At 47.2% G+C, this 23,473-nt stretch overlaps 2 protein-coding genes across 7 annotated transcripts in view; one reads left to right on the plus strand and one right to left on the minus strand.

Moving 5' to 3' along the window:
• The first annotated feature begins 247 nt into the window (after positions 1 to 247).
• DNASE1L3 (deoxyribonuclease 1 like 3) lies at positions 248 to 5,889 on the plus strand. The gene is made up of 8 exons (XM_026857448.1): positions 248 to 398; positions 2,046 to 2,134; positions 2,747 to 2,839; positions 3,138 to 3,250; positions 3,794 to 3,906; positions 4,269 to 4,426; positions 5,294 to 5,390; positions 5,652 to 5,889. The coding sequence occupies exons 1-8, from the start codon at positions 267 to 269 to the stop codon at positions 5,778 to 5,780; spliced, it is 924 nt and encodes a 307-aa protein (XP_026713249.1). The 5' UTR covers positions 248 to 266; the 3' UTR covers positions 5,781 to 5,889.
• A 9,575-nt stretch (positions 5,890 to 15,464) lies between these two features.
• Positions 15,465 to 23,473, minus strand: part of FLNB (filamin B) — a 48,763-nt gene continuing 40,754 nt past the window's right edge. For all 6 annotated transcript variants that reach the window (XM_026857268.1, XM_026857267.1, XM_026857265.1 and 3 more), the window contains 5 exons: positions 22,992 to 23,124; positions 21,783 to 21,959; positions 19,097 to 19,315; positions 17,933 to 18,136; positions 15,465 to 17,272 (listed from right to left, as the gene is read on the minus strand). In XM_026857268.1, the coding sequence (XP_026713069.1) occupies positions 17,085 to 17,272; positions 17,933 to 18,136; positions 19,097 to 19,315; positions 21,783 to 21,959; positions 22,992 to 23,124 (921 nt within the window). In that variant the 3' untranslated portion in view covers positions 15,465 to 17,084. The remainder of the gene's footprint in view (positions 17,273 to 17,932; positions 18,137 to 19,096; positions 19,316 to 21,782; positions 21,960 to 22,991; positions 23,125 to 23,473) is intronic.

Genomic DNA, 23,473 nt, shown 5'->3' on the forward strand with positions numbered 1-23,473 from the left:
AGTTGCTCCTCCAGATGGGGAGGTTGGCTTGGAAGAGCTGGTTTTCTTCCAAGGCAGAAGTTCAAAGTCCCCGTGCTACTTCATGCTGGGAGATGGAAGTGAGGGAAAGGAGGAAATGGTGATTCCTGTTCATGTTCGTGATTGACACAGCTGACTGCTCAGTTTGACCTCCCAACTGGCCGCAGAGGGACGGATGCACAAACACACACACATATATATATTTATAGCCACACTCACAGCGACTCATTTTGTCCAAGTGCCTGAAGATGTTGCTCTTCATCTTGCTTTCGCTCCTCAATTTCAACCCATTTCTGAGCCTAAAAATCTGCTCCTTCAATGTGAGGTCTTTTGGAGAAACAAAAATAGCTAGACCTGAAGTCATTGATGCCGTGGTAAAGGTACGTTCATTTGCCTGGATGAGACAGACATTGAGCTGTCTGAGGATTTCTTAGCTATGTAATCTTGCACGTTATTTATTTTTCACCGTTGAATTTCAATTAAAAAAAAATTAAATCATTTTATATTCTTAAAGTAAAAATCAGCCTGTGGTTGAGTGAGGTGTTTGCTCATATTTTAGCCAGCATGGGAATATAACAGAAACAACATTTGCTGTTTCCTTTGGAAATGGAGTGAGGAAAGGAGGAAAATCTCTGTGCACTGTAAAAATCATTTTCACTTTGAATCCACAGAGCTTTGTTTTGTGATACATTATTTACCTTGCTTATGTGCTAATTATTCTGAAATATTCTTGTCTAATTAAATGTATTCTCAGGACAGCAGAGTATGATATTAGAGTGTGGTACAAAATTGAAAAACCTGATTGCTAATTTATGTAAATAAACCCTCACCATCAGGCTTCCTCTGCAGCAGCTGAAGATAACTCAGCTTTATAAAAGAACCATGTTTTGGACTTACGGTTTTTGCAAGTGCCCTCCGAGGTGCCACAGTAACGGAGGATGTAACGTTAGCAGGATGGCTGCGTGTGCCGAACGGCAGCAGCGAGGAGTGACACCGTTCAGCTGGGCTTTAATCCTTTCATTGCAATCAGCTGGAGGAGAGGGGTTTGCATTTCTGGGTCATTCTTCCTGTATTGTCAGCACTATGGGCAATATATACTAAATTATAGGCAATATATTAATTGCTTACAAGTTTCAGGGGGCAAACCCAGGCTTTTTTCAATGAATATCACCCACAAAATTTAAAGAGTGACAAAACCAGGGGCAGAAGGAAGCCTCTGAACGTTCGAGGCTGTGGGGTGAGGGAATCCCAGCAGCAGTGGTGGGAGCTGAACCAGGCGAGGGCAGTCTCCTTCTCGCCCCAGCACCCTGCAGCTCCTCTGTGGTGCTGGGACCCTGTTTTCAGACTGGGGGTTGCTTTGAGCTCTACAGGCTATTTCAGAGAGCTCTGCAACAGATGGCTGGGACGGGCGAATGCTGACAGCACACACAGCCTTTGGAAGGCGCAACACAGCAGTAGGACCTTGGGGGTATATGCACCAGAAAAAGGATGGAAACCGTTGCAGTGGGTTGATGATAAACGCAAACAGGCTCTCCCTGATGCCCCCAAATCCTGCTGCGACATCCATCTGTGCACCCAGTGAGCTGGGATGCTTGTGTGCAGCACCAGTCTGAAGCAGAGAAGAAAACCTACGTGGCAAGGGGAAAAGCACGAAAAGAGAGAAAAGCACGACCAACTGTAGGTGTGTGGGGGGGTCAGGGACAGCACCCCAGCAGTGGCAGGGGGAGAGTGACTTTTGCTGTCCCTTCCCCTCCACACTTCCTCCTCAAGGGCAGATGCAACAGTTTTCAACAAACCTGAAACTGCTCTGCTCCCGAGTTCCCTCTCCCAGCTCCCTTGGGAGTGTGCAGCAGCTCTGAAAGCAGAAGAGTTTTGCTCCAGTCACTGCCCACCTCCCATGACTCCAGCCTGGGCACCACTTCTTCCACAAAGGACTTCCCCTGCATCAGTAACCACTTCTTTCTAACCTCTTTCGAATCCTCCAAAACCCATCACATGCAAACTTGCTTTTGCTCCTTCCCTTGTAGATCATTTCTCGCTGTGACATCATGTTGCTGATGGAAATAAAGGAGAACAAGAACCGGGTTTGCCCTCTCCTGGTGGAGAAGCTCAGCAGGTAGGGTGGCCATGAGCAAGTAGGCAGACATTGGGAAAGATGGTTGGCAAGAGCCTGTGCTCTGCTCACACCTTGCTGGGCAAAAGCTCAGGGTCTGGGCTCTGTCCCAGACACTGAGGAAGGACCAGGCTCTGGCAGCCTCGCTGAAGGTCAGCTGCAAAGCCAGCTCCAGACCACTCCAGAACATGTATTTTAAAATCAAAATAATCAAGTTAGATTAAATGTGTTAAAGACTTATCTCAAAGGAAAACAGAAGGGAGGGAAAGGCCCTCACCGGGCTAGCACTGGGCTGTGGCAGGAGTAAGAATTGCTTTAGATTGGGGATTGCCTGCCTGGACTGTCAGCCCACAGGAAAGAGCAGCATTTGCCTGGCTGGATGTGAGACCGAGCTGAAAGAGGGACAGAGGCTGCAATAAGCAGGGAGGGGGTAGAGTGAAAGGTCCAATGATGAAGTACAGGTCCAGACTACAGGTCCTGAGAAGGGTTTATTGTCTCTATCACTAGCTTCTGAGGTCAGGCAGGCAACATCCCCTACCCTTGGGCACAGGCAAGATTATCTCCTGGGCCCTTTGTGAAAGTAGAAATACACTCAGGCACACCGCTTTCCTTCAGTCAGGTGAAGGGGCTGAAGGAGGAATACAGCTGTGTGGTCAGCGAGAGGCTGGGAAGGAAGAGCTACAAGGAGCAGTACGCCTTCATGTACAGGTGAGTGAGCTCCCCTCACCAACGAGACAGACCCTTCCCCTGCCCTCCCAGATCACAGCCCCATAGATACGGGCTGGACACGGTGGTGGCTTGGCTCCAAGGGCTCTGGAGAGGTGCAGGATGCGCGGGTGGGATGGGTTGTGCTTGGGCGTGGGGATCATCCCAGGCGCAGCCACCAGCACGGCTGTATCTGTCCCAGACCACGGCCCAGAGTCTGGGGCAGAGCACGGAGTCAGTGTTAGACATGTCCCCGCGAGGCAGAAGCATGACATCCCCTATCCTGTTCATTCCGCTGCAGACAACATCTGGTGTTGGTGAAAGAAACCTACCAGTACCCTGACACCCAGCCTGGGGACGAGGATGCCTTCTCCAGAGAGCCCTTTGCCGTCTGGTTCCAGGCTCCAAAAACTGGTGAGACATTTCAGAAACAAAGTGTTCTCTCACTGGCAAGTCTCACGGAGCAAGATGGTGCCAGCTGGACCCGAGTGCATGGTGGGGACAGGCAAAAGGCGCCGTGTCCTGACCCCGTGCTGCATTTCCTTACAAGAGCAACATCTGCCTTTGGGGCTGCTGCCTCCAGCATCGCCTGCAGCCCAGCACACACCACAGCCGCGGTGGCAGTCCTAGGAAAGCCTCTGCTGCCCGCACGGGCAGTGGTTCGGTGGATGTGCTCCATGCCGCTGGCGTGGCCGTGCGAGCAGCTACTGCTGCGGGTGTCAGGGCAGGGCTTGCTTTGCCCTCGCACAGCACTTCACCATGTCACAGCTCAGCCTCAGCAGGGCAGCTTCTGGGGAACACACCGCCACTACACAGCAACTGCCTCTGCAGCCAGAACAGAAGCTGTTTGTTTCCTCTTCAGAAAAATCTCCTTGCTTCCAAGTGAATTTCTCTCTCTGTGATTCAGTGCGTGTTTAACCATTACATTTTCCCCTGTTCTTTTGCTTTGGTTTTAAGCTGTCAAAGAGTTCGCTATAATCCCTCTGCACACCACACCGGAGACAGCAGTACGGGAGATTGATGAGCTCTATGATGTGTATTTAGACGTAAAGCACCGCTGGAAAACCGAGGTTAGTTGACACATCTATGTTACTAACAGCAGCTTCAGTATTGAGTCACCTGGCACACTATTCACATTTCACAGCCTAATAACCTTAAAACCATTGATAACAAACCCTAGATTTTGAGTCTCTCTTTGATGTATTTTCCACATTTTAATCTGTAAACTTGATCTCCCAATAAAACTGCTGTTTTATCAGCATGCCTTGGTGGTGTGCCCAGCAGAAAGGAGAAGTCCTATTGCACTCAATGAGCACTTGCTATTTGAGCTGTATGGGCTATCAGGAGCATCTGTTGACCACAGAAGTCCTTGCCAGTCTTCTTTTGAAGAGCTACCCTCATGATTATTTTTGGAAACCCTCCTGTGTTCCAGAACTTCATCTTCATGGGGGACTTTAATGCTGGGTGTAGCTATGTTCCCCAAAAGCAGTGGAAGAACATCCGTCTGAGGACTTACTCTGAATTTGTCTGGCTAATCAACGACAAAAATGACACGACAGTGAAGGAAAGCACAAGCTGCCCATATGACAGGTAAAGGGTTCACTGACAGACCATTCTTTGTTCATGACTTTCTGAGAAAAAAAATATAAGGAAAGGTGTCAGAGACCGTCAGATAAAGCATGAGGTCTTCAAAGATGAAACAGCATCCAGGGGGAAATGAGATCAGAATACTTCTAGTCAGGAGCACAAAGGACCTTTTCAGGCTTGTTGGCAAGCAGTTTGGCAGAAAGGGCAACATTTCAGGCATGAACCAGCCATTGCTGTGGCCTAGGTGGAGATAAATGACAGGAACAGTGGTTCTCATCTGCAGAGCTCTGCAGGCATCCAGGTGGAAGGCACTGCTGCCTCCTCCGTGCCAGCTTTGTGCCATGGTTTTTGCTCTTGCATTTGTAATTTGGATTGACAAATGCAAAATCTGTTTCTGCTCATGCCTTGCCTTCCCTGGGCATGTGGCGAGTCTTGCTGCTACCTGCAGCTCCCTCAGCAGGGACAATAAATACAGCAGCTTATCAGAGCCCAAAGTCAAGACTTAAACCTCTTGCAGAACGAGCTTCTGGATCAAAGCCAGACTTCACTGAAACTCCAGTCATTGCTGTCCTAGCCAAATTATATCTTTGAACTTTGCAGCATTGTTGGGGTGGGTTTAGATACAAGTCATTACAATTGGCTTCCAAGGCCAACACAAGCCAAGGTATTTAGGTGTCTCACTCCCAAGGAAAGCAACCAGCCAAACTCAGCAGAAAGGATGTGCTGGCATCTCTCAGTAGGCAGCCCAAGGGGAAGGACAAACCATAAGTGACTCCATCAAAGCCACCTCTCTGGCCACTGGCTCAGTGCGGCATGGCTGCCACTGCGCAGGCACCCCATAACAGCGCCCCATCCCCTTGTTCCTTGCAGGATCGTGGTCAGTGGGCAAAAGCTCATCCATGCTGTTGTGCCACAATCTGTCAACATCTTTGATTTCCAGAAGGACTTTCAGATGACTGAGGAGCAGGTAGGCACAGCCTGGCCTCCGCAGCAGTGGGGCAACAGCTAACAGAGGGGTGCAAAGCCAATGGTATCCAGGCAGATTTGAACATGGTCTGGTCCATAAGACCATTGCACTCTTCCAAAGTGATGCAATACTTGCTCTGCACCTCCCCACATTCACCACTGCACGTCCACCTCCCAGCCGCCACAGCGAAACCCCCTCGGGCAGGGTTGGGAAAGAGCATGGGGAGCCGGCTCCCAACCCCTCTGTGCTGTTGTCTTGCAGGCACTGGGGGTGAGCGACCACTTCCCTGTAGAGTTTGAGTTAAAAGCAAGAGGTGGTTTCCTCAACTGGCTGAAATCGAAGTTTTCAAAGAAGAAGAGACCAAGAAAGAGCCGCCGCTTAAAATCATGAGCATGCTAAGTCCTCTCACGTGGTGTGGAAATACACAGATGCCAATAGAGCTTGTCGAAGACTAGTGTATATATACTCACAGCAAGTGCACTATTTAGTGGAAAAAAAATCCAAATATTTTGTTAAACTTCAAATATTTTGAGTAAGAAGGTGAATTAAACTGTCAGGTTATTTTCCTTATTGTACATGAAAATAAATCAGCTAGAAGCAGTACACTAGACTTATGTACTGATCCCAAATATAAAGAGCTACTGCAAGGATAGAATACTTCTGTGTGCTTTATCTGTAAGGGCTGAAGGGCAGGGATCTCTATGCGTTCATGTGGGCCCTGGAGCTCTGCCATTCCTCTGCAGGGGCAAAGGGAATAAAAGGACCTTCCTGTGTCACGTTTGTGTGTGGATGCTTGAGCTGCAACTGGTGGGACACAGGTCTGTGCCTGGTGATTTGCAATGTAAAGTGTTGTTGAGTTTGGAGGATTTCTCTGTATGAGTTTGAAACTGCTCACAGCATTGAGGGCTTGGGAAAAGACAGAAGGACAGGCAGTGAAAGCCCCTTTTCTGCACTAACCCAGCCAGGGAGCTGCAGGAACAGAGCACTAGTGGTTCCCACCCCTGCCTGCCTGCCAACTGCCATCACCTTGCCTGCAAACCACAGGTGAGAAGTCCCACAGATCCCAGGTGACAGGGCTGCCAACAGAGAGAGTGAACGGAACTTAAATTAAAATCTGATTTCAGCATCCTGGAGTGGAAGTGGGTTGTATCTCACCCCCCAAAAAAGCCTCCATAGCAGCCTAAAGTTCTCTGATGAACCAGACTTTAATGATGATTATTTAACGTAGTGGTGCAGCAATCTGTTTTCTCAGCTCAGCCCACAGGCTGTATTTAGTGCAAACCAAACCCTGTCACACAGATGGCATCTGAAAAGGGGGAATAATCCAACTGTTAGTAGAGGAAAATATTCATCTCCCTTCATCAACACCCCCTGGTTTGTCTGCTGATGGGGTAGGGAGGGCTAGCAAATGAGATAGGCTTTCAGGGGAAGAAAACAGTTTGGCCTTTGCAAAACTCACTGTCTAGGGAGAAAGAATTTGAGGAAAGAAAGTAAATCAAGAGGAGATTATCCCAAGGGGCGGTCATGCAGGGCAGACAACAAACCCCTCAACTTTCAACAGCAATTAATCTAGAAACGATGCAGCATTTCATAAGCTCCCTCAGTTATACTCCAGCCAAGGCAAAAGGAGAGAAAAAGCCTGATTTAGAACAAATATTTACACTGGGATTTTTATAGAAATGCCGCTGTCTGGCTGACAGCAGTGGGGGTCCATGTGAATGCTGAAATCAGACTAAGTCTCTGGCCTCATGTCTTAGTCCTGCATAAATGCCTACTCTCTTCTGGCTTTCAGAAAGAAGCAACGTACAAAGGAATAAATCACACTTCAGGAAAGCAATAATGGATAAATTCAATCACAAAAAATACCTACATATGATTAAGTTTTATTGAAAAAGATTTATCCTTATTTGTGACATTGCATATAATCCTTTACCCAGCATCTGAAGATAAGAGATGTGGCCAGAGAGTAGCTGCTGCAGCAGCTGCAGCCTCAGGCATGATGTTGGCAGCTGTCGGTCTGGAGATGCTGTTGTGGAGAGGCTGAACATTTGACCAGCAGAGAGACATCTTAATGCAAAATGGTGCTCCTCTGAGGAGACCTGGGATGCACTTTTGTGGGACTGAAAGCAGGCAGACAACATCTGTGTTTGGTTCATAACGTTTGATAGGGGCCAGGAGGTGTCCAAAGCTCTCCCAGTCAGCACAGTTGATGTCTATAGATATTCCTGTGTTTATTCCATACATTAATTAGACAACATTATAATTAGAGCCTAAAAGATTTAACAGTTCATGTCATCTTTAGACTTTCCCGACCAGGGGATCATTACTCAGCTGCCCCACCTGCAAAGGGGTTTTTAAGTTGTTCCAGTCTGCAGGAACCTCGATGTATTTTGCAGCCAGAACAAAGTTTCTCTTTCAATGAATAAGGCTTCTTGATCTTATTTATGATCAAATAGAAGATTTATGCTGGGAATCCAAAATGGCCTGGAGAGACTTTGTCTCATGCAAGCCAGGTCTCAGATCATGGCTGGGAGAGAAACAAAAGGGCTCTTCAGAAGCTGAAAACTGTTTCCTCCACAGCCACCCTGGCCAGGCAAGAACACAGAGCAGATAGGGTTCAGCTGAAGAAAAGTGCTAAGACCTCCCAATCCCCTAGGTTTGGGTCATTGGGAAGGCCTTCTCCAATGCGTGATGCTGGAGTCATCCTCACTTCCCACCTGAGGTCTCCACCACCCCACAGAGATCCCCTCCCCAGCCCCATGAGAGGTCCCTGCCCCCAGGATGGAGCTAGGGCTGCTCCTCGCCCTCTGAAAACCCAGATGAGCATGGTTTCTGCTGCCCTGGGGGAGTGAGTCCCCTGGCAGGGAAAACCTCCAGGAACCCACAGCAGCAGCCAGAGACAGGACTGTCCTTTCTCCATAGCCTCCATCATCAACACTGGCTAGGATTGTCCATCTGCACCTCGGATTCACCTGAATGGGTCTCACATCCTCTTCATCACCTTGGCACTGCTCCCCACTAACCCTGGCGGGCCCCAACACCTCTCTGCCTGTGCCATAGGGTGAGAGACCCTTTGGCCCTGGGCAAGGCTCTGCAAACCTCCTTTTGCCTCCTTTTAGGTACTGGCAGCAATGAGGATACAGGGGAGCTGGTACAAAACCCCACAGGGACCCACCTGGCCTGTTTGGTTGGGGTCTGTATATTCCCAAACACAGACCAATGGAGCATGCACTGTGATTGAACATGTAGCATTAGGGGATCATTAAAAATAAATAAATAAATAAATAAAAAAAACAATAAAACATCATCAATCAAATATGCTGGGACATACTGTTTAACAAATGGCGCAGAAGGAAGGAGTCAGCAGGACCAAGGGCTGTCCCCTCTCTGCATCATAGCAACTGTCCCCAGCTCTTAAGCCCTTTGTCATGGCAATACCCATTCACAGCACAGCCTCTCATATTTTGGTTTACATCTACATTTTTTTTTGCTTTCCTGAAAGTTTAGCTGTGCACGAATGCACAAAGCCATGAGCAATTCAAGCCTGAACACCCTACAAAGCATCCACTACTTCCCCATCACACGGGTGATGGGCGAAGAGGAGCAGGTGCCAAAGCCACCACGGATGGGGTTTGGGCTGGGACCTGTATGCACCCAGTGTCTGGGCATACAGATGTACACGTGTACAGATGTACAGCCACATACAGATGTGCAGAAGCAGTTAAGCTGCAGCTCAGAGAAAGGCTGTGTGCACAGCAGGACTGATAGCAATTTCAAAGGCAGAAAAATATAGAGAGCCTACCAAAATCAGCAGCTGGTCCCGGCTGAGCTGCTTCATGGCTCCCTCAGCATCTGAAGGGATCACGGGGTGCTGCTTGGTGCCCCAGGCTGGACTTCGCCACTTACTGATGGGGCATCTGCTTCAGAAAAGGACCAAGAGCAGAGCAGGGGCTCACTGGGCAGTGCTCACATGGCACCCATGGAGAACTTGTTCCCCGTCTCCCTGTAACAGAGTGTTCTCTGGTCCCTGGTGGGGGGTTTCTCTGCCCACGAGCCAAGGAGATGGAGAGCAGGAGGTGAAGACAGCAGTCATCTTTTCCCTGCCGTTGTTCTAAAGGAAAACAATTTTAAAAGTCACATTTTTTTCTCTACCTATGGGTCATTAGAAGTATTTCCACGTCCTCTGTCAGCCCCTTGCCCAGGATAACGCCCATCTTTCCCTCCGCGAGGGCGGCTGGCCACCCTGCGATGCGGCGCCATACGTGCATTAAATATTATTATGGCACCCTCTGGTGGCACCGCTCTAAACCCCAGTATCTGGGGGGGGCGTCCCATGGTATTTAGACTCAGACGCCACAGCACAGCCGGCAAACCCAGCTGCAGCAAGGAAACACGATTTCACCCTTAGCTGGGAGCTCATACATCTGCATTCATGTCTCTATACAGACCTTTTCCATTCAGCGTTGAGAGCTGGCCCGCAGCTGACCCCAAAGTGTCCCTGGTCTCACTGTGTCTGTAAATGAGGTTTGCAACAAAAAAAGTAGCACATTTTTTGGCTCCAGGCCTGTTTATTCATTGCCCGCAGTTATTTAACTAGGAAACATGCTGCGATGACCTTTACAAGAGTGTGCTGCTTGCGGGCAGTGCCCCCAGGACCAGGTGGTGGCAGGTTACGGGGCACCCGCACCCCGGGGACCCCTTGGTGCCCCTTGCTGCACCTGCACCAAGAGCATCAGGGCGGCCGGCTTAGCCCAGCAGCGACCACAGCCTTTCCAGCTGCCCGGCCTCTCGGGATGTCTCAGTGACTCTGCTTCTGCCCTTTGGTGGGTTGTGCCGGGTTTTGGGAGCGATGTGAGGCTGCTCCGGCACCGGCACCACCCTTCCCTCTCTGCCGTGACCACCCGAGGCAGATGCCATCGACCCCCTTCGCTGGGGCCGAGGGAAACTGCGATCTGGATCAGTGGTTCTTTCTGCAACCCCTGGGGCTGGGTTTAGCCCACACTTCTCTCTGCTGTCCCAAGGGCGAAGCAACACCACCTCTCTACTATCACCTGGTATAAAACTATGAACGCCCTTTCTATGCAGGCTGGTTTTCTAGCCAGTGTGAAAAACAAGGTTAAATACTTCATGTGTCATTTTAAATATAGTGCCTCAGTTGTCAGTGTTTGCAGGGTATTTTCTGTTAGTTGGGAGACAGATTTATAGGAATTAATTTCCATATTGGCAAAGGAACCAGAAACCTTCCATGAAAAGCTCTGCAAATGCTGGCAGTTGAGATGTGACCGCTTTCTGCATGTCTCAGTTGGGAGGAGGGCCTGACCCCAGCCATTTGCAGTGAAGCCAGATGCAAAATCCCACCCTCCCCCCAAAAATACCCTAGCAGAACATCACTGTCAAAAAGAAATACCCTCCTAGCAAAGCCAAGTCCTCCACGGGGCTCAAAGGATTCACGGGCTTCCAGCTAAGCATGGATGTAAATATTTGCAGTACCAAGGTCCTGCAGAAAGGTAGTTAATCACAGGAAAGAGCCATCTAACAAACCTCTGGGTCCTGCTAAATCATATTTTGCCTTTTTTTTTTTTCTTTTCAAATTAGATATATTATCCTTTCGCTCATGTTATATAAAGAATGCACTTTAAATCCTGGTCAAATTAATAGCAACACGAGCTATAAATCCAGCCTGATTTAGCGACAGGTTTTTTTCTAAGTGTGCAATATAAATTCACAGCTATGAAAATTAACTCTGAGAGTCTGAGAAATTCTGAAAATCCATTTAAAAGCATTTTCCCAGGAGGCCCTGGGGAAACAGTCCTGCACAAGAGGGAGAGCTGGCAGTAGGGCTGTTTTGATAACCTGTGAGAGGGACCTGCTGAATATTAACGATTACTGCAGGCTGTGGAGAAAAAAAATTGCTTCCTCTCCAACTCAGATGTAGCTATGAAGATGTGGCACCTCGTGGTGGGATGGGAATATCCCTAAGTTATTGTAACACAGGGAAAAATTGTTTTTTAAAATAAACATTTGCTTTCAGGAGTTGGGGAGTTTGATACTGAAGTGTGTGGGTACCAGGTGGGTTTGCTCCTGGCCCACAGCAGTACAACAGGGCTAGGTGCTCCAGCAGCACGCCCTGGCACCACTGCTGCGGGCAGCAAAATTTCAGACGCTGCTTTCTGCTACTCTGGATGTAGACAGGAGACGTATAAAACAAGAAAAATAATGAAAATAAGACCCTTCAGGCCAGCTGGCATAAAGCACAGAATAAACACCTGGGGATGCTGACAGCAGCTTTGCAAGACCCCGTCCCCTGTGTGCCAGCGCATCCAGAGCTGTCCCTGACCTGGCAGAGGCCAAACTGGGCAAGCAGTTTCATTTGGCCTGTGGGAGAGAGCGGCACAGCCAGCTGTCACGATAACAAATGCTTTGGAAAGAGTCTTTCTTCAAACAAATAAAAAACACAGTGTAAAAAAGCACCGTGCCATTCCCTGAATTAAGAGTTTCATGCAACTCCATCCCAGTTTCTGTCAAGTGGTATCTGTTTATATGTAACCACTTTGGCCAGGCTTTTAAATGTGATTAATACATAGTTTGTTTCCTTTTTTTTTTTTTTTCAAGTAAGAAAGGTGCATTGTCTGTACTGCAAGTACATTTCAATGTGGGCTAAAAAAATTTGAAAATTAAACCAGTTTAAAACAAATACATTTAGAAGTTAAAACTGAGAAGAGAAAAAAGTAGATTCTGGACTGGAAACCACAATCTCACTTTCCACAGACAATGAAACGGAGAACTAATTACAAGGTTTGCATAATCTGACCCAAACCAGAGTCCTGCTAAGCAACAGCCTCCCCAGGGCTCCCTGCCCCGCATTGCTAATACACCCGATAAATGTCAGAGCAGCTCAGTGCTTCGTGGTGGGTGAAGCGCCGGTGATCCATTTTGGACACACAAAGTACTCTGTGTAGTCCCAGGCCTGGCAGGGATTGGAGACTTACTGCTGCAGTAACATTGCCAGAAAAATTAAGTATACTGGATTATTTTAGATATTTATATTTTTTTAATAAAGGATTAATCGGAACTAATTTAAAGATGTAATAGTTTCAAATTTTAAAATAATTTAAAGATATATATCTCTAATTTATTAAAGATAATCCCTTGCACTGATACTGGAAAGGGCAAAGAGGTACCATCAGGCCCAGTCTGCCTGTGCACCCCACGCTCAGCCCAGCTGGTCACCAAACTCCCCAGCTACTGCAAGTCCACAAGCACATCTCAGCACACAAGTCCCACAATTTAGCCCACTAATAAAGCAAGGCACTTGGTGCTACACACCAAAGAATACCATCCAAAGTTTATTATATTGCAAGAAGAAAAATATCCCAGGTGCTACTTTACAGGCACATAAACGCTACAGGAGATGACCAGCTCTTGGCTGGCCCTGAACGGATCACCTTCTCCCTTGCCTGAGGCAAGGTGCTGAGCAGAAACAGCTCCTCACAGCTTTTGGAAGGGCTGCACCTTAATGCTTTATTTTGAAAAGGCTGAAGCTAATTTGAAAAGCAAATCCCCATGCTGCCAGGGTAACGCTGGGGCAAATGATAGAGCCGGCAAAAGTTAAAGTGTGCGCTGCAGCCTCGGACCAGCCACCTGCTGGAAGCACCCATACCCAGGGTTTTCCCCCCAAAATGATGCACAGCCAGGCTCTGGAGCTCTGCAGAAGGCAGCTTTGTGCCCAGCATGAAGGTCACCCACAGCAAACCAGGACGTTTGCTGCTGTCAGAGAGGGCCTGACAGAGCTGGGTCTGTAACAAGCTACCTCCCCCAGCTAACACAAGACCTCTTGCATCTTTTGTATCAGACACAATAAAACAAAAGGCATCCATTCACATTTGTGAGTGGTGCAGGATGCAAGAGCCCTGCTGTCAGCAGCTTTAAGTACACTATGTGTGCATGGAGGGATCATCAACCACCTCGCCTCCCTCCAGCAGCAGCCACTAAGAAGAGAAGTGGTGGATGCTCTCCTGATTGCATTTCTGTAATAGAGCTGCACACAATGAAATGCAATTCCCAGCTTTGAGCAACACCCAAGTATGTGACATCTTTGCTACGCTGGCTCCAGTGATGGCCATCAGAAACAGAGTCAAGGCCAGGGACACCCAGAGGGGTCTGAAGAAGGAACTCCCAACAGCTCCCCATATCAAAGGAGAAGGCCCGTGGGCAGCAAATGCAGGCGAGACCCCAGGTACAGCAGGAACAAGCACAGCACGGGCACAGGACTGCTACAGGACAGACTTGAAGTGTGGAATGTAGAACAGGCTGAGTATGCAGGACGTGAGGAGCTCTAGCTCCAGGAAGGACATCGTCTCCAAGGACCCCTTCACCTTGCCCATTGAGATGAACAAACACTTCTGACATCAAAGCCCACCAATACCAGACAGGAGGATGGGATGCTCTTGAGAGTTACCACCCCTAGGTAACTGGTGTGCTGCAGGGACTTACCTTCCACCATCCACTAAAACATCCAGTAAGCCTCCTGGAGGTGCAGTGGGTCCCAGCAGGCTTTCTTATGTGGGGGTGCCCTGACTTACAGGCTGCCCCGAGTCACTGGCCACCAGCAGGCAAGGGTCCAACTTGCTGCCAAGAGCACTGCCAGACCCCCCCCCCAGCGCTCACAGGACAGTTTGTGCCACTGTGGAGGGATGGATGAGTTCCCAGTGGGACTCACAGATACAGGTGACCAAATCCTACTGCAAACTACTACCAAGGAAAGAGATTATAAACAAAGAAAAAGAATTTAAGTTCAATCAAACTGGCAGAAAAAAACACTTCCACAACTAGAGGCAAAAAGCCCCATGCCAGTCCTCCATAAATAACTGAGAAAGTGCATCTCGTACCATTGCAAGTCTACCCAGTGAAAGGCACTGGGATGCCAGTAACCCAGTACACCAACACCCCAGCCCCACAGCTGCCTGCTAAGGTAGGCATTGCAAATGGAAACCTTTGCCAAGGTGCCAAAGACCATAAGTAGAGCACATTGCCACTAACAGTGCTGCTTTGTGCCCAACCAAAGTCAGTCCTCAGCTGTCAGTTGGCTGAATGTTCTTGCTAAAGAAGATCAACACATCCAAGTTGCACCAAAAGCTCTTTTCATCAACATCACCAGGTCCTTGCTGTCCTTAGCAAGTTAATTTCTGTGGCCACCCCACAGCTGTTGGTGCCCAGCCAAGGCAGAATTGCTCGCTGGAAGCAGAGCTCAGCTTTTGTTGGAGGTAACCTCAGACAAGGTAACTATCATGGCCCATCAACTTCACTAACAACTCCCATTAATTTCAGCTAGTATGATTAGAGCAAGACACCAAGCGGCAACAGGCAAGAGAAAGCTAGACAGGGTTACTGGGAAATAGGAGTTACACACGCATGATGCTCTCTACCCAACCCAACAGCTGTATCCAGGTTTTTTTGTTTTGTTTAAAAACATTAAATAGGAGGTTCAGGCTGACGTAGCACAAAGCTGATGAAACACAGTTAACTATAAAAGGAAATAATCTGATAAACCTGGGGCAGGAAAGTCATTGGCAGCTGCTGCATCTCAGGTTTCACCAAGGCTTCCAGCACAAGCCGTGTTTGGAAAACATCTGCTGGTTTCCATGGTCATGGACAGGGCCAGCCAGCCCCAGGTGCAGCACCATGCCGGGAACCACCCCGGCAGAGAGCCCCAGAGAGCCGGCGGGTGCCCCTGGCAGTGCCCCGGGATCAGACCAGCGTCCCTGCCCGGGACATGCCTCTCCCCAGCAATGCTGCCCCAGTACCAGGGGTCTACACAGGGGAAAACCAGCACGGCCCCGTCATGGCCCATTCACACTCTGCCCGCTGATGTCCAGTGCCTTTATGCCATGACATAACTTTTGCCAGACATTTTGGTTTAGGAAAAAATGTTTTAAAGAAAAACTGAATGGCACTGAGATTACACCCAAGTTTTTCACGTCTACCTGCACAGCTCATGGGGTGGGAGTTATTCAGTCTGAAACTGCTGCATGCTGTAGTTTGAGTTTGAACTATATGAAAAGAATCCAATGTTGGTTTTAACATGCACATTTTAATGAAGCAAACAGTTCTATTTAATAAGTTATAAGATACAATTTTACAATCCTGCATTTTATTCCAGTTTATTTTGTTTTTACTTCCTAGTTTACAATGTAGTGAGCATTTCACATTAAGGCACAAAAAAAGCACAGTAAAAAAAAACCCAACCTTCCTTTATTTCCCCAATAACTGTGCTGGAGAGTAGTGCATCCACACTTAACTACAGAACCATAAGCATGAACTTCTCCATAGGGACAGAGAGCGACATTTCAACAGATTTTCAACAAATCCTACCTTCTCCTAATCACAGAGTTAAAGCTCATTTGGAGAGTTTACTAAAGCCCCAGCAGCTGACAGCAATTCAGATATGCACTTGGGATGTAGCACAGAGTAATCCAGGACAAACAGACAAGTTATAATGGAAGTTTTCACTCCCTGACCCTCAGCAGGAATGCCTTCTGCAGCGCAAAGGGGATTTCAGGAGAGAAGAGCATGCTTCAGGCATGTCCTTGGACTGAGATATAATAAAATGACTTGCAAAGACTTGTTGATTGGTATTGGTACTGCTATTACTGGTAAATGCGCACACCCGCCCTCCCTCCCACCCTGTACCCAACTACAGATGTGGGGTCCCAGCCCCAGGCTGGCTGCTTTGCACCATCCCAGCTACTCGTCTGGCCTGCAGCCTCCAGGGAAACCACTGATCATCTTCCCAATACACCACTGTGCTCTGACCTGCATCAAGTTTGGGTCATGCAGGTGAGAGCTACGCCTGGCTCGGCAAGTTTAAGGGCTTCATTTAACACAGCCAAGCCAGGGGTTGTTCTTAAAATAAATCAAAAATAGTGTGGGGAGTTACCTGTAAAGTTACAGAAATTTCACCGGAATCCCAAGCTAATTAAAAACCACATTGCTAGCATCATGGCCAAAAAGCTACCTGTCTAGATTCACAAAGCATTAACATAGAAAGGCTGAAAGCTCCCAGGAAGTCATTTTCAGTCTGCTTTTGGTTTGCTATAAAAGATAAACTTTTCCTAAATGTAAACCATTAGCAAAGCACTTTCAGAAACATTTTAAATTTGAGTGGTAAAGCCACTTTTAGTAGCTTTTTATAATGTTAAGCGTTAAAATTGATCAAGTATACAAAGGCACCTATTATAGTACCAGTTTTACCTCATTTCTTTACAGAAAAGAATTTGAACTGGGGACAGCCCAAGTCATATTCCATAACTAAAATGTAAAGTCTCCAGTCAAATAAAATCAGTAGTTAAGATACCCAATTACAAAGACAAATTCCAGTTTTCAATTAACATCTAAAGTCTTTAACATCCGCAAGGGAAATTAGTGTCTAGTTATCCACATGATTTTCCAAACATTAACAGTGACTCGGACAGTACTGCAAAGGTACAATTTGAGAAGGATATTAAATAGATTGACATTAGGTTGGTAAGTAGGATAGAAGTGAAATGCTTGTAAAAAATAGTTAAGAGTTTACTTCTGACTGTATTGAAATGCGAGCCGTGTGTATCTAGATACTGCATTTTGCAACAGGACTGCATCCAGTATAACTCTGCATCTGAATTACAAACACAAGATCGACTCTGACGTTTGGCGAGTTTAGGGAACGGTGACATGGAAGGGACTCCCAGGGATGTGCTCATCACCCCATTTCACCGCCAGAATATAGTCACCCCTTTCCTTGACGACATAAGTTACGTTGTACTGATGGCTGCCCAAATGCTTGATGGATACCTCTTCGCATGGTATTGTAGGTCCATGGACACCAACTAACAACATATTTGAACCTACAGCAAAATAACAGACTGTTAGCATTCCTAGGCTTAAATAAACAGGCTGTACCATAATATATTAGCTCCATAACACAAGGATTTTATTATTTTAGTTCGCAGAAGGGTAGTCTGAGGACTAGGCTAAGTTAAGAAGGAATTTTATTTAAAAAAGCCTTCAACCTCATAGAGACAAGGGTTTATATGTGCATTTTGCTGGACCTGACAGGCTACCACTATCTAACTAGAGCACAGGAGACATTAACACTGCTAGTGAAAGGGAGCAGGCACGGCCTTTCAAGTACTTCATCAGAAGTTAATAGCAAAGATCAGTGAACATGGCTGGCCTGTAATCCACCCACCACAAAGCTCCCGGATTATGACAACCAGCACCCAAGGCTTATGGGAACACCTTGCATTACATGCTACAATGCACCATGAGAGTTGCTTAAGTACAGCAACGTGTTTGTTCTCATGCCATAACCCTGTGGTTTCTTTCAGGTGCATCTTTACATCCTCTGTATTAGGACTGATTTGGTGAGCACTGTGTAACATTTAGAGTTTTTCTTCAGAATCAGATCACCACCACAAGTTCTGAATTTCAACTTTGCAAGTTAGTTTAGAGTAAAAATGTCCAGCTAAACCACCCTGACATCCAGCTGGTTCTTGTACCCATACCTGCTTTGCTGCAGTCCACGGAGAAGGAGCTTTTCTGACCCACAAAAGCCTTTGAGAGTCCTGCTCCCCGGGAAACCACTTTGCTAGCATCCGAGGTGGATTTGGGAATGGCGCTATAGCAAGTTTCAGTGGACGACCTTGTCACTGACTCTACCAGGATGGAAGAAGTTTCGTTGGCGCTGCCTGGGCTAACCAGTCGCTGTCCTGGAAACAGAAGAGATTTCTGACATTCAGATTCACCCCATCTGAAAGTCATTTACAAGGAGATGTCAAAACCCTCCTAATGACTAGCATGCATTCTGCATCCAAAATGCATTTTTGGAGAGGAGCCATTTCCTACTTCAGTTTTTAAGCTGACATCTTCCAGCAATGCTGGCAACAATCCCATCCCAGAGCCCTCAAGTGGTTAAAAGACCACAGGAACTTCAGGATTCATTAAGCAAAGCTGGCTGCTTAAGAAGAGTTAATTGTGCTCCAATCACCAAATGCCAAAAATTACCCGAGTTGGCAGAAAAGCAGGTGCAATTTTGCAATAACCCATTTTGAAAGCAGAGCATGTCCCAGCCTGGGGGAGTTCGGTCCCTGCCATCGACTCCCAAGAACATCACCGCGCCACGGGCACCAGGAGAGGGTTCACTAGCTCAGGGGTAGCAGTAGAGATGAACTCCAGTCTGTGCTTAAACACAGCACTGAAGAGAGAAAGAGCTTCCTAAACCAGCCTTCCTCACATCCTCTAAGAGCCTCCCAGACATTGCTGACCTTTGGTTAGGTGACACCTGCACCAAAAGGAGACCAAGAGGGGCATCATGCTAAAGGCGACCAAGTTTCAGGCTTTGTGGGGGGCGTAAAATGGGTACGTCAGTCACATTTCCCTACTGCTAATGCAACACCCTAGGGCTAGGTCTGGATTTAATATTTCCCCATGAAGCTGTGTTACATCCCTCCACTGAGTCAACCTGGCAAGCTCCGTGACTAATGCTCCTGTAGCCTCTCCTGAGATCCCTCATCTAGGCTTTGGAGATGATGGGGAGAAAAGTTTTGCTTCTCATGTTTTAAGGCATCTAGACTTGAATCTATCAATCTATCACACTATCTCAGAGGGACATATTTGCTAAATGACACAAACTACTTCAGGCACACAGTAAATACTGGTTAGCTTTTTACCTGTAACCTTTGCCTTGAAGGGGCTGCCCACTATGTGGTTAGGTCCACCATATTTAACTCCAATTAAATAGTTTCCTGGAGCCATGGGTGTGTACATGACTTTGTAACCTTCTGGAGTTTCCTGGCAGTCCATTTTCACCTTTGATGGCCCTTCAATTGTAACAGAGAGGGTACCTGGACCAGCCTTGGTCGTGTTAATGAAAAACTCCGACTGCAACCCTAGAAAGACGTAGCACAGTAAGACACACTCTTCCTCACACCCGATGTTACAAAAGCAGCCTGTTATCAAATAGGAACAGGTAATCTGGTGCAAGATGAGGCCACACAAGGCTGCAGGCGGGGAGGGACAGCATGCCTCCCCCCAGCATCCTTGCACAGGCCAGCCCTGACCAGGGGCTCTGCGCCCCAGCAGTCTCCCCGCTGGCACCCTGGCTCCCTCCTCTGCTCATGTTGTGCGACTGTGAGATGGGCAGGAAAAGGGGTCATGAGATCTCTTTAGGACCAAAATGAAAGATCCTGGCATCAAAAGACTGGCTTAGATAGAAAACTCTTAAAACAAGAACCTTTCTACCCAGCGTCAGAGCCTGTGCAGGCTCAGTCTCCCGCATGGCTAAGCTCAGTGCCATCTCGCTGCCTGGACTGTAAGTCAGGAGCAAAGAGCCCACAAGAAAGCAAGAGAGATGAGGGGCAGGGGATCTGGAGGAGATGGGTGTTTGAACTGCTCAGCAACAGCACTCCAAGCAGTTTGTGGAAACAAAAGCTTGTTTAATTGCAGCATCTGGTTAACACAACTGGATTATTGCTGCTAATACTAAGCCAATGACACAATGCCAGCAACACAAGAAAAACATTAAGTAAGGCTTTCAGCCCCCAAATAATTTACTGTCAAACTCTGGCTTCAAACATTTATGATCTTTGGGTTGTTGTATCAGACACTGATGAGGGGAATAAAGTGCTAGAGCTCAATCAAAACCAGGACGGTTGTGGGAAAGTTTACTACAGTTGCAAATGAAGCATGCAAGCGTGGTGATGAACTAGGGAGTTTCTAACCTCTCCACACAAGAGGCTGCTGTGTTGCAATGCTGGAAGAACCTAGCTCCCACAGAGAACTGTACCATCTTCCAGTGCTTTAGCAGTACATCTCACTGGCACCGCCTGCCTGGGAGGTAAGGCAGGCAGCCTGCAATGTGCACCACGCAACCAGAGGAAAAATAATTTCCAAAGCCAGCAAGCTTCACAGCTTCTCACTGCAGACTTCTTGCTCCGAAGACACTGCTTTTTCCCTGTGACCAAAATGAAGGCTCGCATTGTTGGAGGCTGCAGACACAGCCATCTCCTGGGGGGACGTTTCAGGTGCTCCGCCACTGGCTATTGAAACCTCTACACTAGATCATTGTTCAGAAACGCTGCTCAGCAGCTCCCAGGGCACTGAGCTTTTGGCAGCTGCCAGGATTCAACAAGGGGGCACAGAGGAGCTTTGCTGAAGTTAAACAGTCTATTTAGATTAAAAACAACCCCAAGCACCTTTATAGACGGAGAAAAACTCCCCTGTCCCTGATGCATCAGTGGCTAGTATTAATGACTGCTTTTGTTTCCACCTATTAAAGCAGAACTGGCTATAACGTCTTTATTTTACATAGTGTATCCACATGTTTCCAAAACCAACTGCTTGGTTTCTCCAGAACAGCAGAAGCTTTGACTGAAAAACTGCAGTACTTTTTTTTTTTTTTCCCCCCAGGGAGAAAAAAGTATGAAATGGAATTCACAAAAGACAGCAGTAGGTAGGATAAGAGAACCTAGCTATCACCTTGCATATTAAAAAGGAAAAAAAAAAAAAAATCAGTTTTTCTCTGCTATTCACCTCTGTGTGTGGCCCAAGAAAGCACACAATTAAATAAATCAAAGCACATATCCTGGAATGTTTCCATGCTTTCTTATTAAGGCCGTAAATCAATATAAATAAAAAATAAAAACTTAAACCCTTACATGCTTGAGATAAGAACTATCAGATGGGGCAGTCACAGCCAATAAGTGAGTGTCAGATTTCCAAGAAGAGTCAGCATTCACACTGCATCTGAAGCACATATAGCACACTACAAACAGAACAACCCACTGTACTCCCTAACGTTTACACATCGTATTACATTTAACTTGAAATTTCTTAGAGGTGCAAGCACTGAAGAGAAGGTTACTGGGTACACCCTCATACCCATTTAACTAACAGGGGTATGCAAGTTAAACAAGACTCCTTCAACCAGACAGCCAACTCAGTATGTGCATTCACAAAAGCCTCTGGCCTTTGCAGACATTGTGTTCACACGTGGAAGGGAGCCAGAGCATTCCAGAGATCTGAGGGACCACCGATGCAGAACTAAGCTAACCAGCAGAGTCACAGCTCAGCTGCTAACCAGTTCAAGTGAACTCGTACTGCAGTTGCTGGTTTGCAGAGGTTTTATGTTTGTTAAGGCTCAGCATAGCCCGGCAACTCGCTGATCAATAGTTACAAGACTTGAGGAGCATGCGAGAAAGCAAAATTAGCCTGCGCCCAGGTCGGCAGAGAATGTGCGTTAGTTCAGCTGCCTTAGCAGGGAAAGTAATGTAAAAATACGCCTAAGAACAGCTTCTGTCTCTGTCAGAAAGTCAAAGTGCAAACACATCCGCATCAGAGGTGTCAAAGAAGGGTTACCCGTGGTACCGCTCTCCAGGCCGGATCCGTACGCTGTGACGAGCGCGGGATTGCCCGCCTGCCCGGGCTCTCCAACACGCACTTTGAAAGGGCTGCCCACGACGTGGCTGCCATTGAACTTCACGTCAATTGAGTGGATGCCATTTTCGTGGGGGATGAACCGAACGGCATACTTATCTGCAAGAGAGAAGTGGCTTTTCTGATACATCAGAGAGAACAGCAGAACAACAAAATAGCAATGAAACCCCATGCAGGCCTGGTTAGCAACCCAAGCAAGGCTTCCGTAACGCTGCAACGTACTTTGGTCCCAGCTTCAGGAAACTCAGCTACACAAGCTGCTAAATTCATATTTAAGTAGGAAAACACTGTATTTATCACAGGAGGTGTCACGGGCTGCATTTTCACCTTGTCTACTAGGATCCGATCTCAGTTGTCATCTAGTCTGCAGGGTGAGTTTTAGGGTTATTTGCCTCACACATGCACTAAACGTGACAGCTTAATCACAGCTCAACCTGTCAGCGGTTGAGGGAGCAGCGCAGAGAAGAAAAGCAGCTGGTAAGAGCAAGTCAAATCTTACCAGTGGGCTGAGTGTGCGGCTCTGACACTACAGACACTGCACCTCTGTTTAAGAAAGTAATTTAGCAATTTGCTGGTATTTAACATTTTTGATTGCACGTTAACCCAGAGGAGGGACTGATGTTCCCCAGCCGGACAGCTGCTATCTGTCCACAGTACAGACTATAACTCATTCAGACTTCAAGTGAAAAAGAAAAGCTCATTGCTGAAACAGGTGTTGAGCTTTCTGTAGCGTTTGCTTATATTCAACTTCCTTGACATTTAGTATGAAGGACTGACTGCGAGTTAAACTATTAGTCAAAGATGGAAGCATAGCTTTGAAAAATAAACTACTTCTCTTGCTAAATTCAACAACCACATCATATTTCATTTATGACTAGTTTCACTGTACCTTCACTGGCAAGCCAAGACTTAAATATCTGTATCTCACACAAGTTCAGGCTCAGTCATTTCAAGAGCTATCTAGGAAAGGCATGGACTCCTGACACCAGGAAGTCATTCTCCAAGCAAGGTGCTTGTCCCTCGGGTACACTGCTCACAAGCCAAAGGGACAAAAGCCCCTCGCTATTGTCAGTGAGTGTGCTGCTTTGGAGGTCACCCAGTTTGCTCTGACCAACATAAAGCCATGCTCACCTGGCTCCAGCTCAGACACGTGACACTCTTCTACAGCTCCGGAGGGGCTGTGGACTTTAGCATCGATCTTGCCCTTTGCCCCATTTAGTCTTATAGCAAAGGATGCTGGCTGATTAACTTTTAATCCAGACTCCTGAGAATGCAACAGTCAGATTATCAAATTTAAACTTCTCATTTCAGACAGCACAAGATTTGTGGCAGGGAAATAACAACTTCAGCACAATTTTCCTTTTTTAAAGATTTCAACAAAAGGCATAAAGTTGTGACTTGCATTAACTGTCAAATTAGAAGCTCTCTCCCTCTTAGGGGGGTGGCTGATTTAGCAGTCACCCACATTGGCTAGGCTGATTCTTCCCACGGTAACAGGTCGTTTTTGGAAGTCAGACAACTCTGCCAAATCAGACAGAGGCAGGTTTAAGAGACTAGTCACTTGTTATCACTCAGGTCAGTCTCCAGTATTCAGGCACTTGATCTAAAGGATG

The sequence above is a fragment of the Athene cunicularia genome, assembly GCF_003259725.1.
Source record: "Athene cunicularia isolate RWA chromosome 12 unlocalized genomic scaffold, athCun1 chr12_part1, whole genome shotgun sequence".
Classification (NCBI taxonomy): Eukaryota; Metazoa; Chordata; class Aves; order Strigiformes; family Strigidae; genus Athene; species Athene cunicularia.

Excerpts from the sequence above, each read along its gene's own strand:
- DNASE1L3 (XM_026857448.1), top strand. The coding sequence starts at position 267 with ATGTTGCTCTTCATCTTGCTTTCGCTCCTCAATTTCAACCCATTTCTG. Across the intron at positions 2,135-2,746 it reads CTGGTGGAGAAGCTCAGCAG|TCAGGTGAAGGGGCTGAAGG; the intron begins GTAGGGTGGCCA and ends GCTTTCCTTCAG. Across the intron at positions 5,391-5,651 it reads TTCAGATGACTGAGGAGCAG|GCACTGGGGGTGAGCGACCA; the intron begins GTAGGCACAGCC and ends GTTGTCTTGCAG.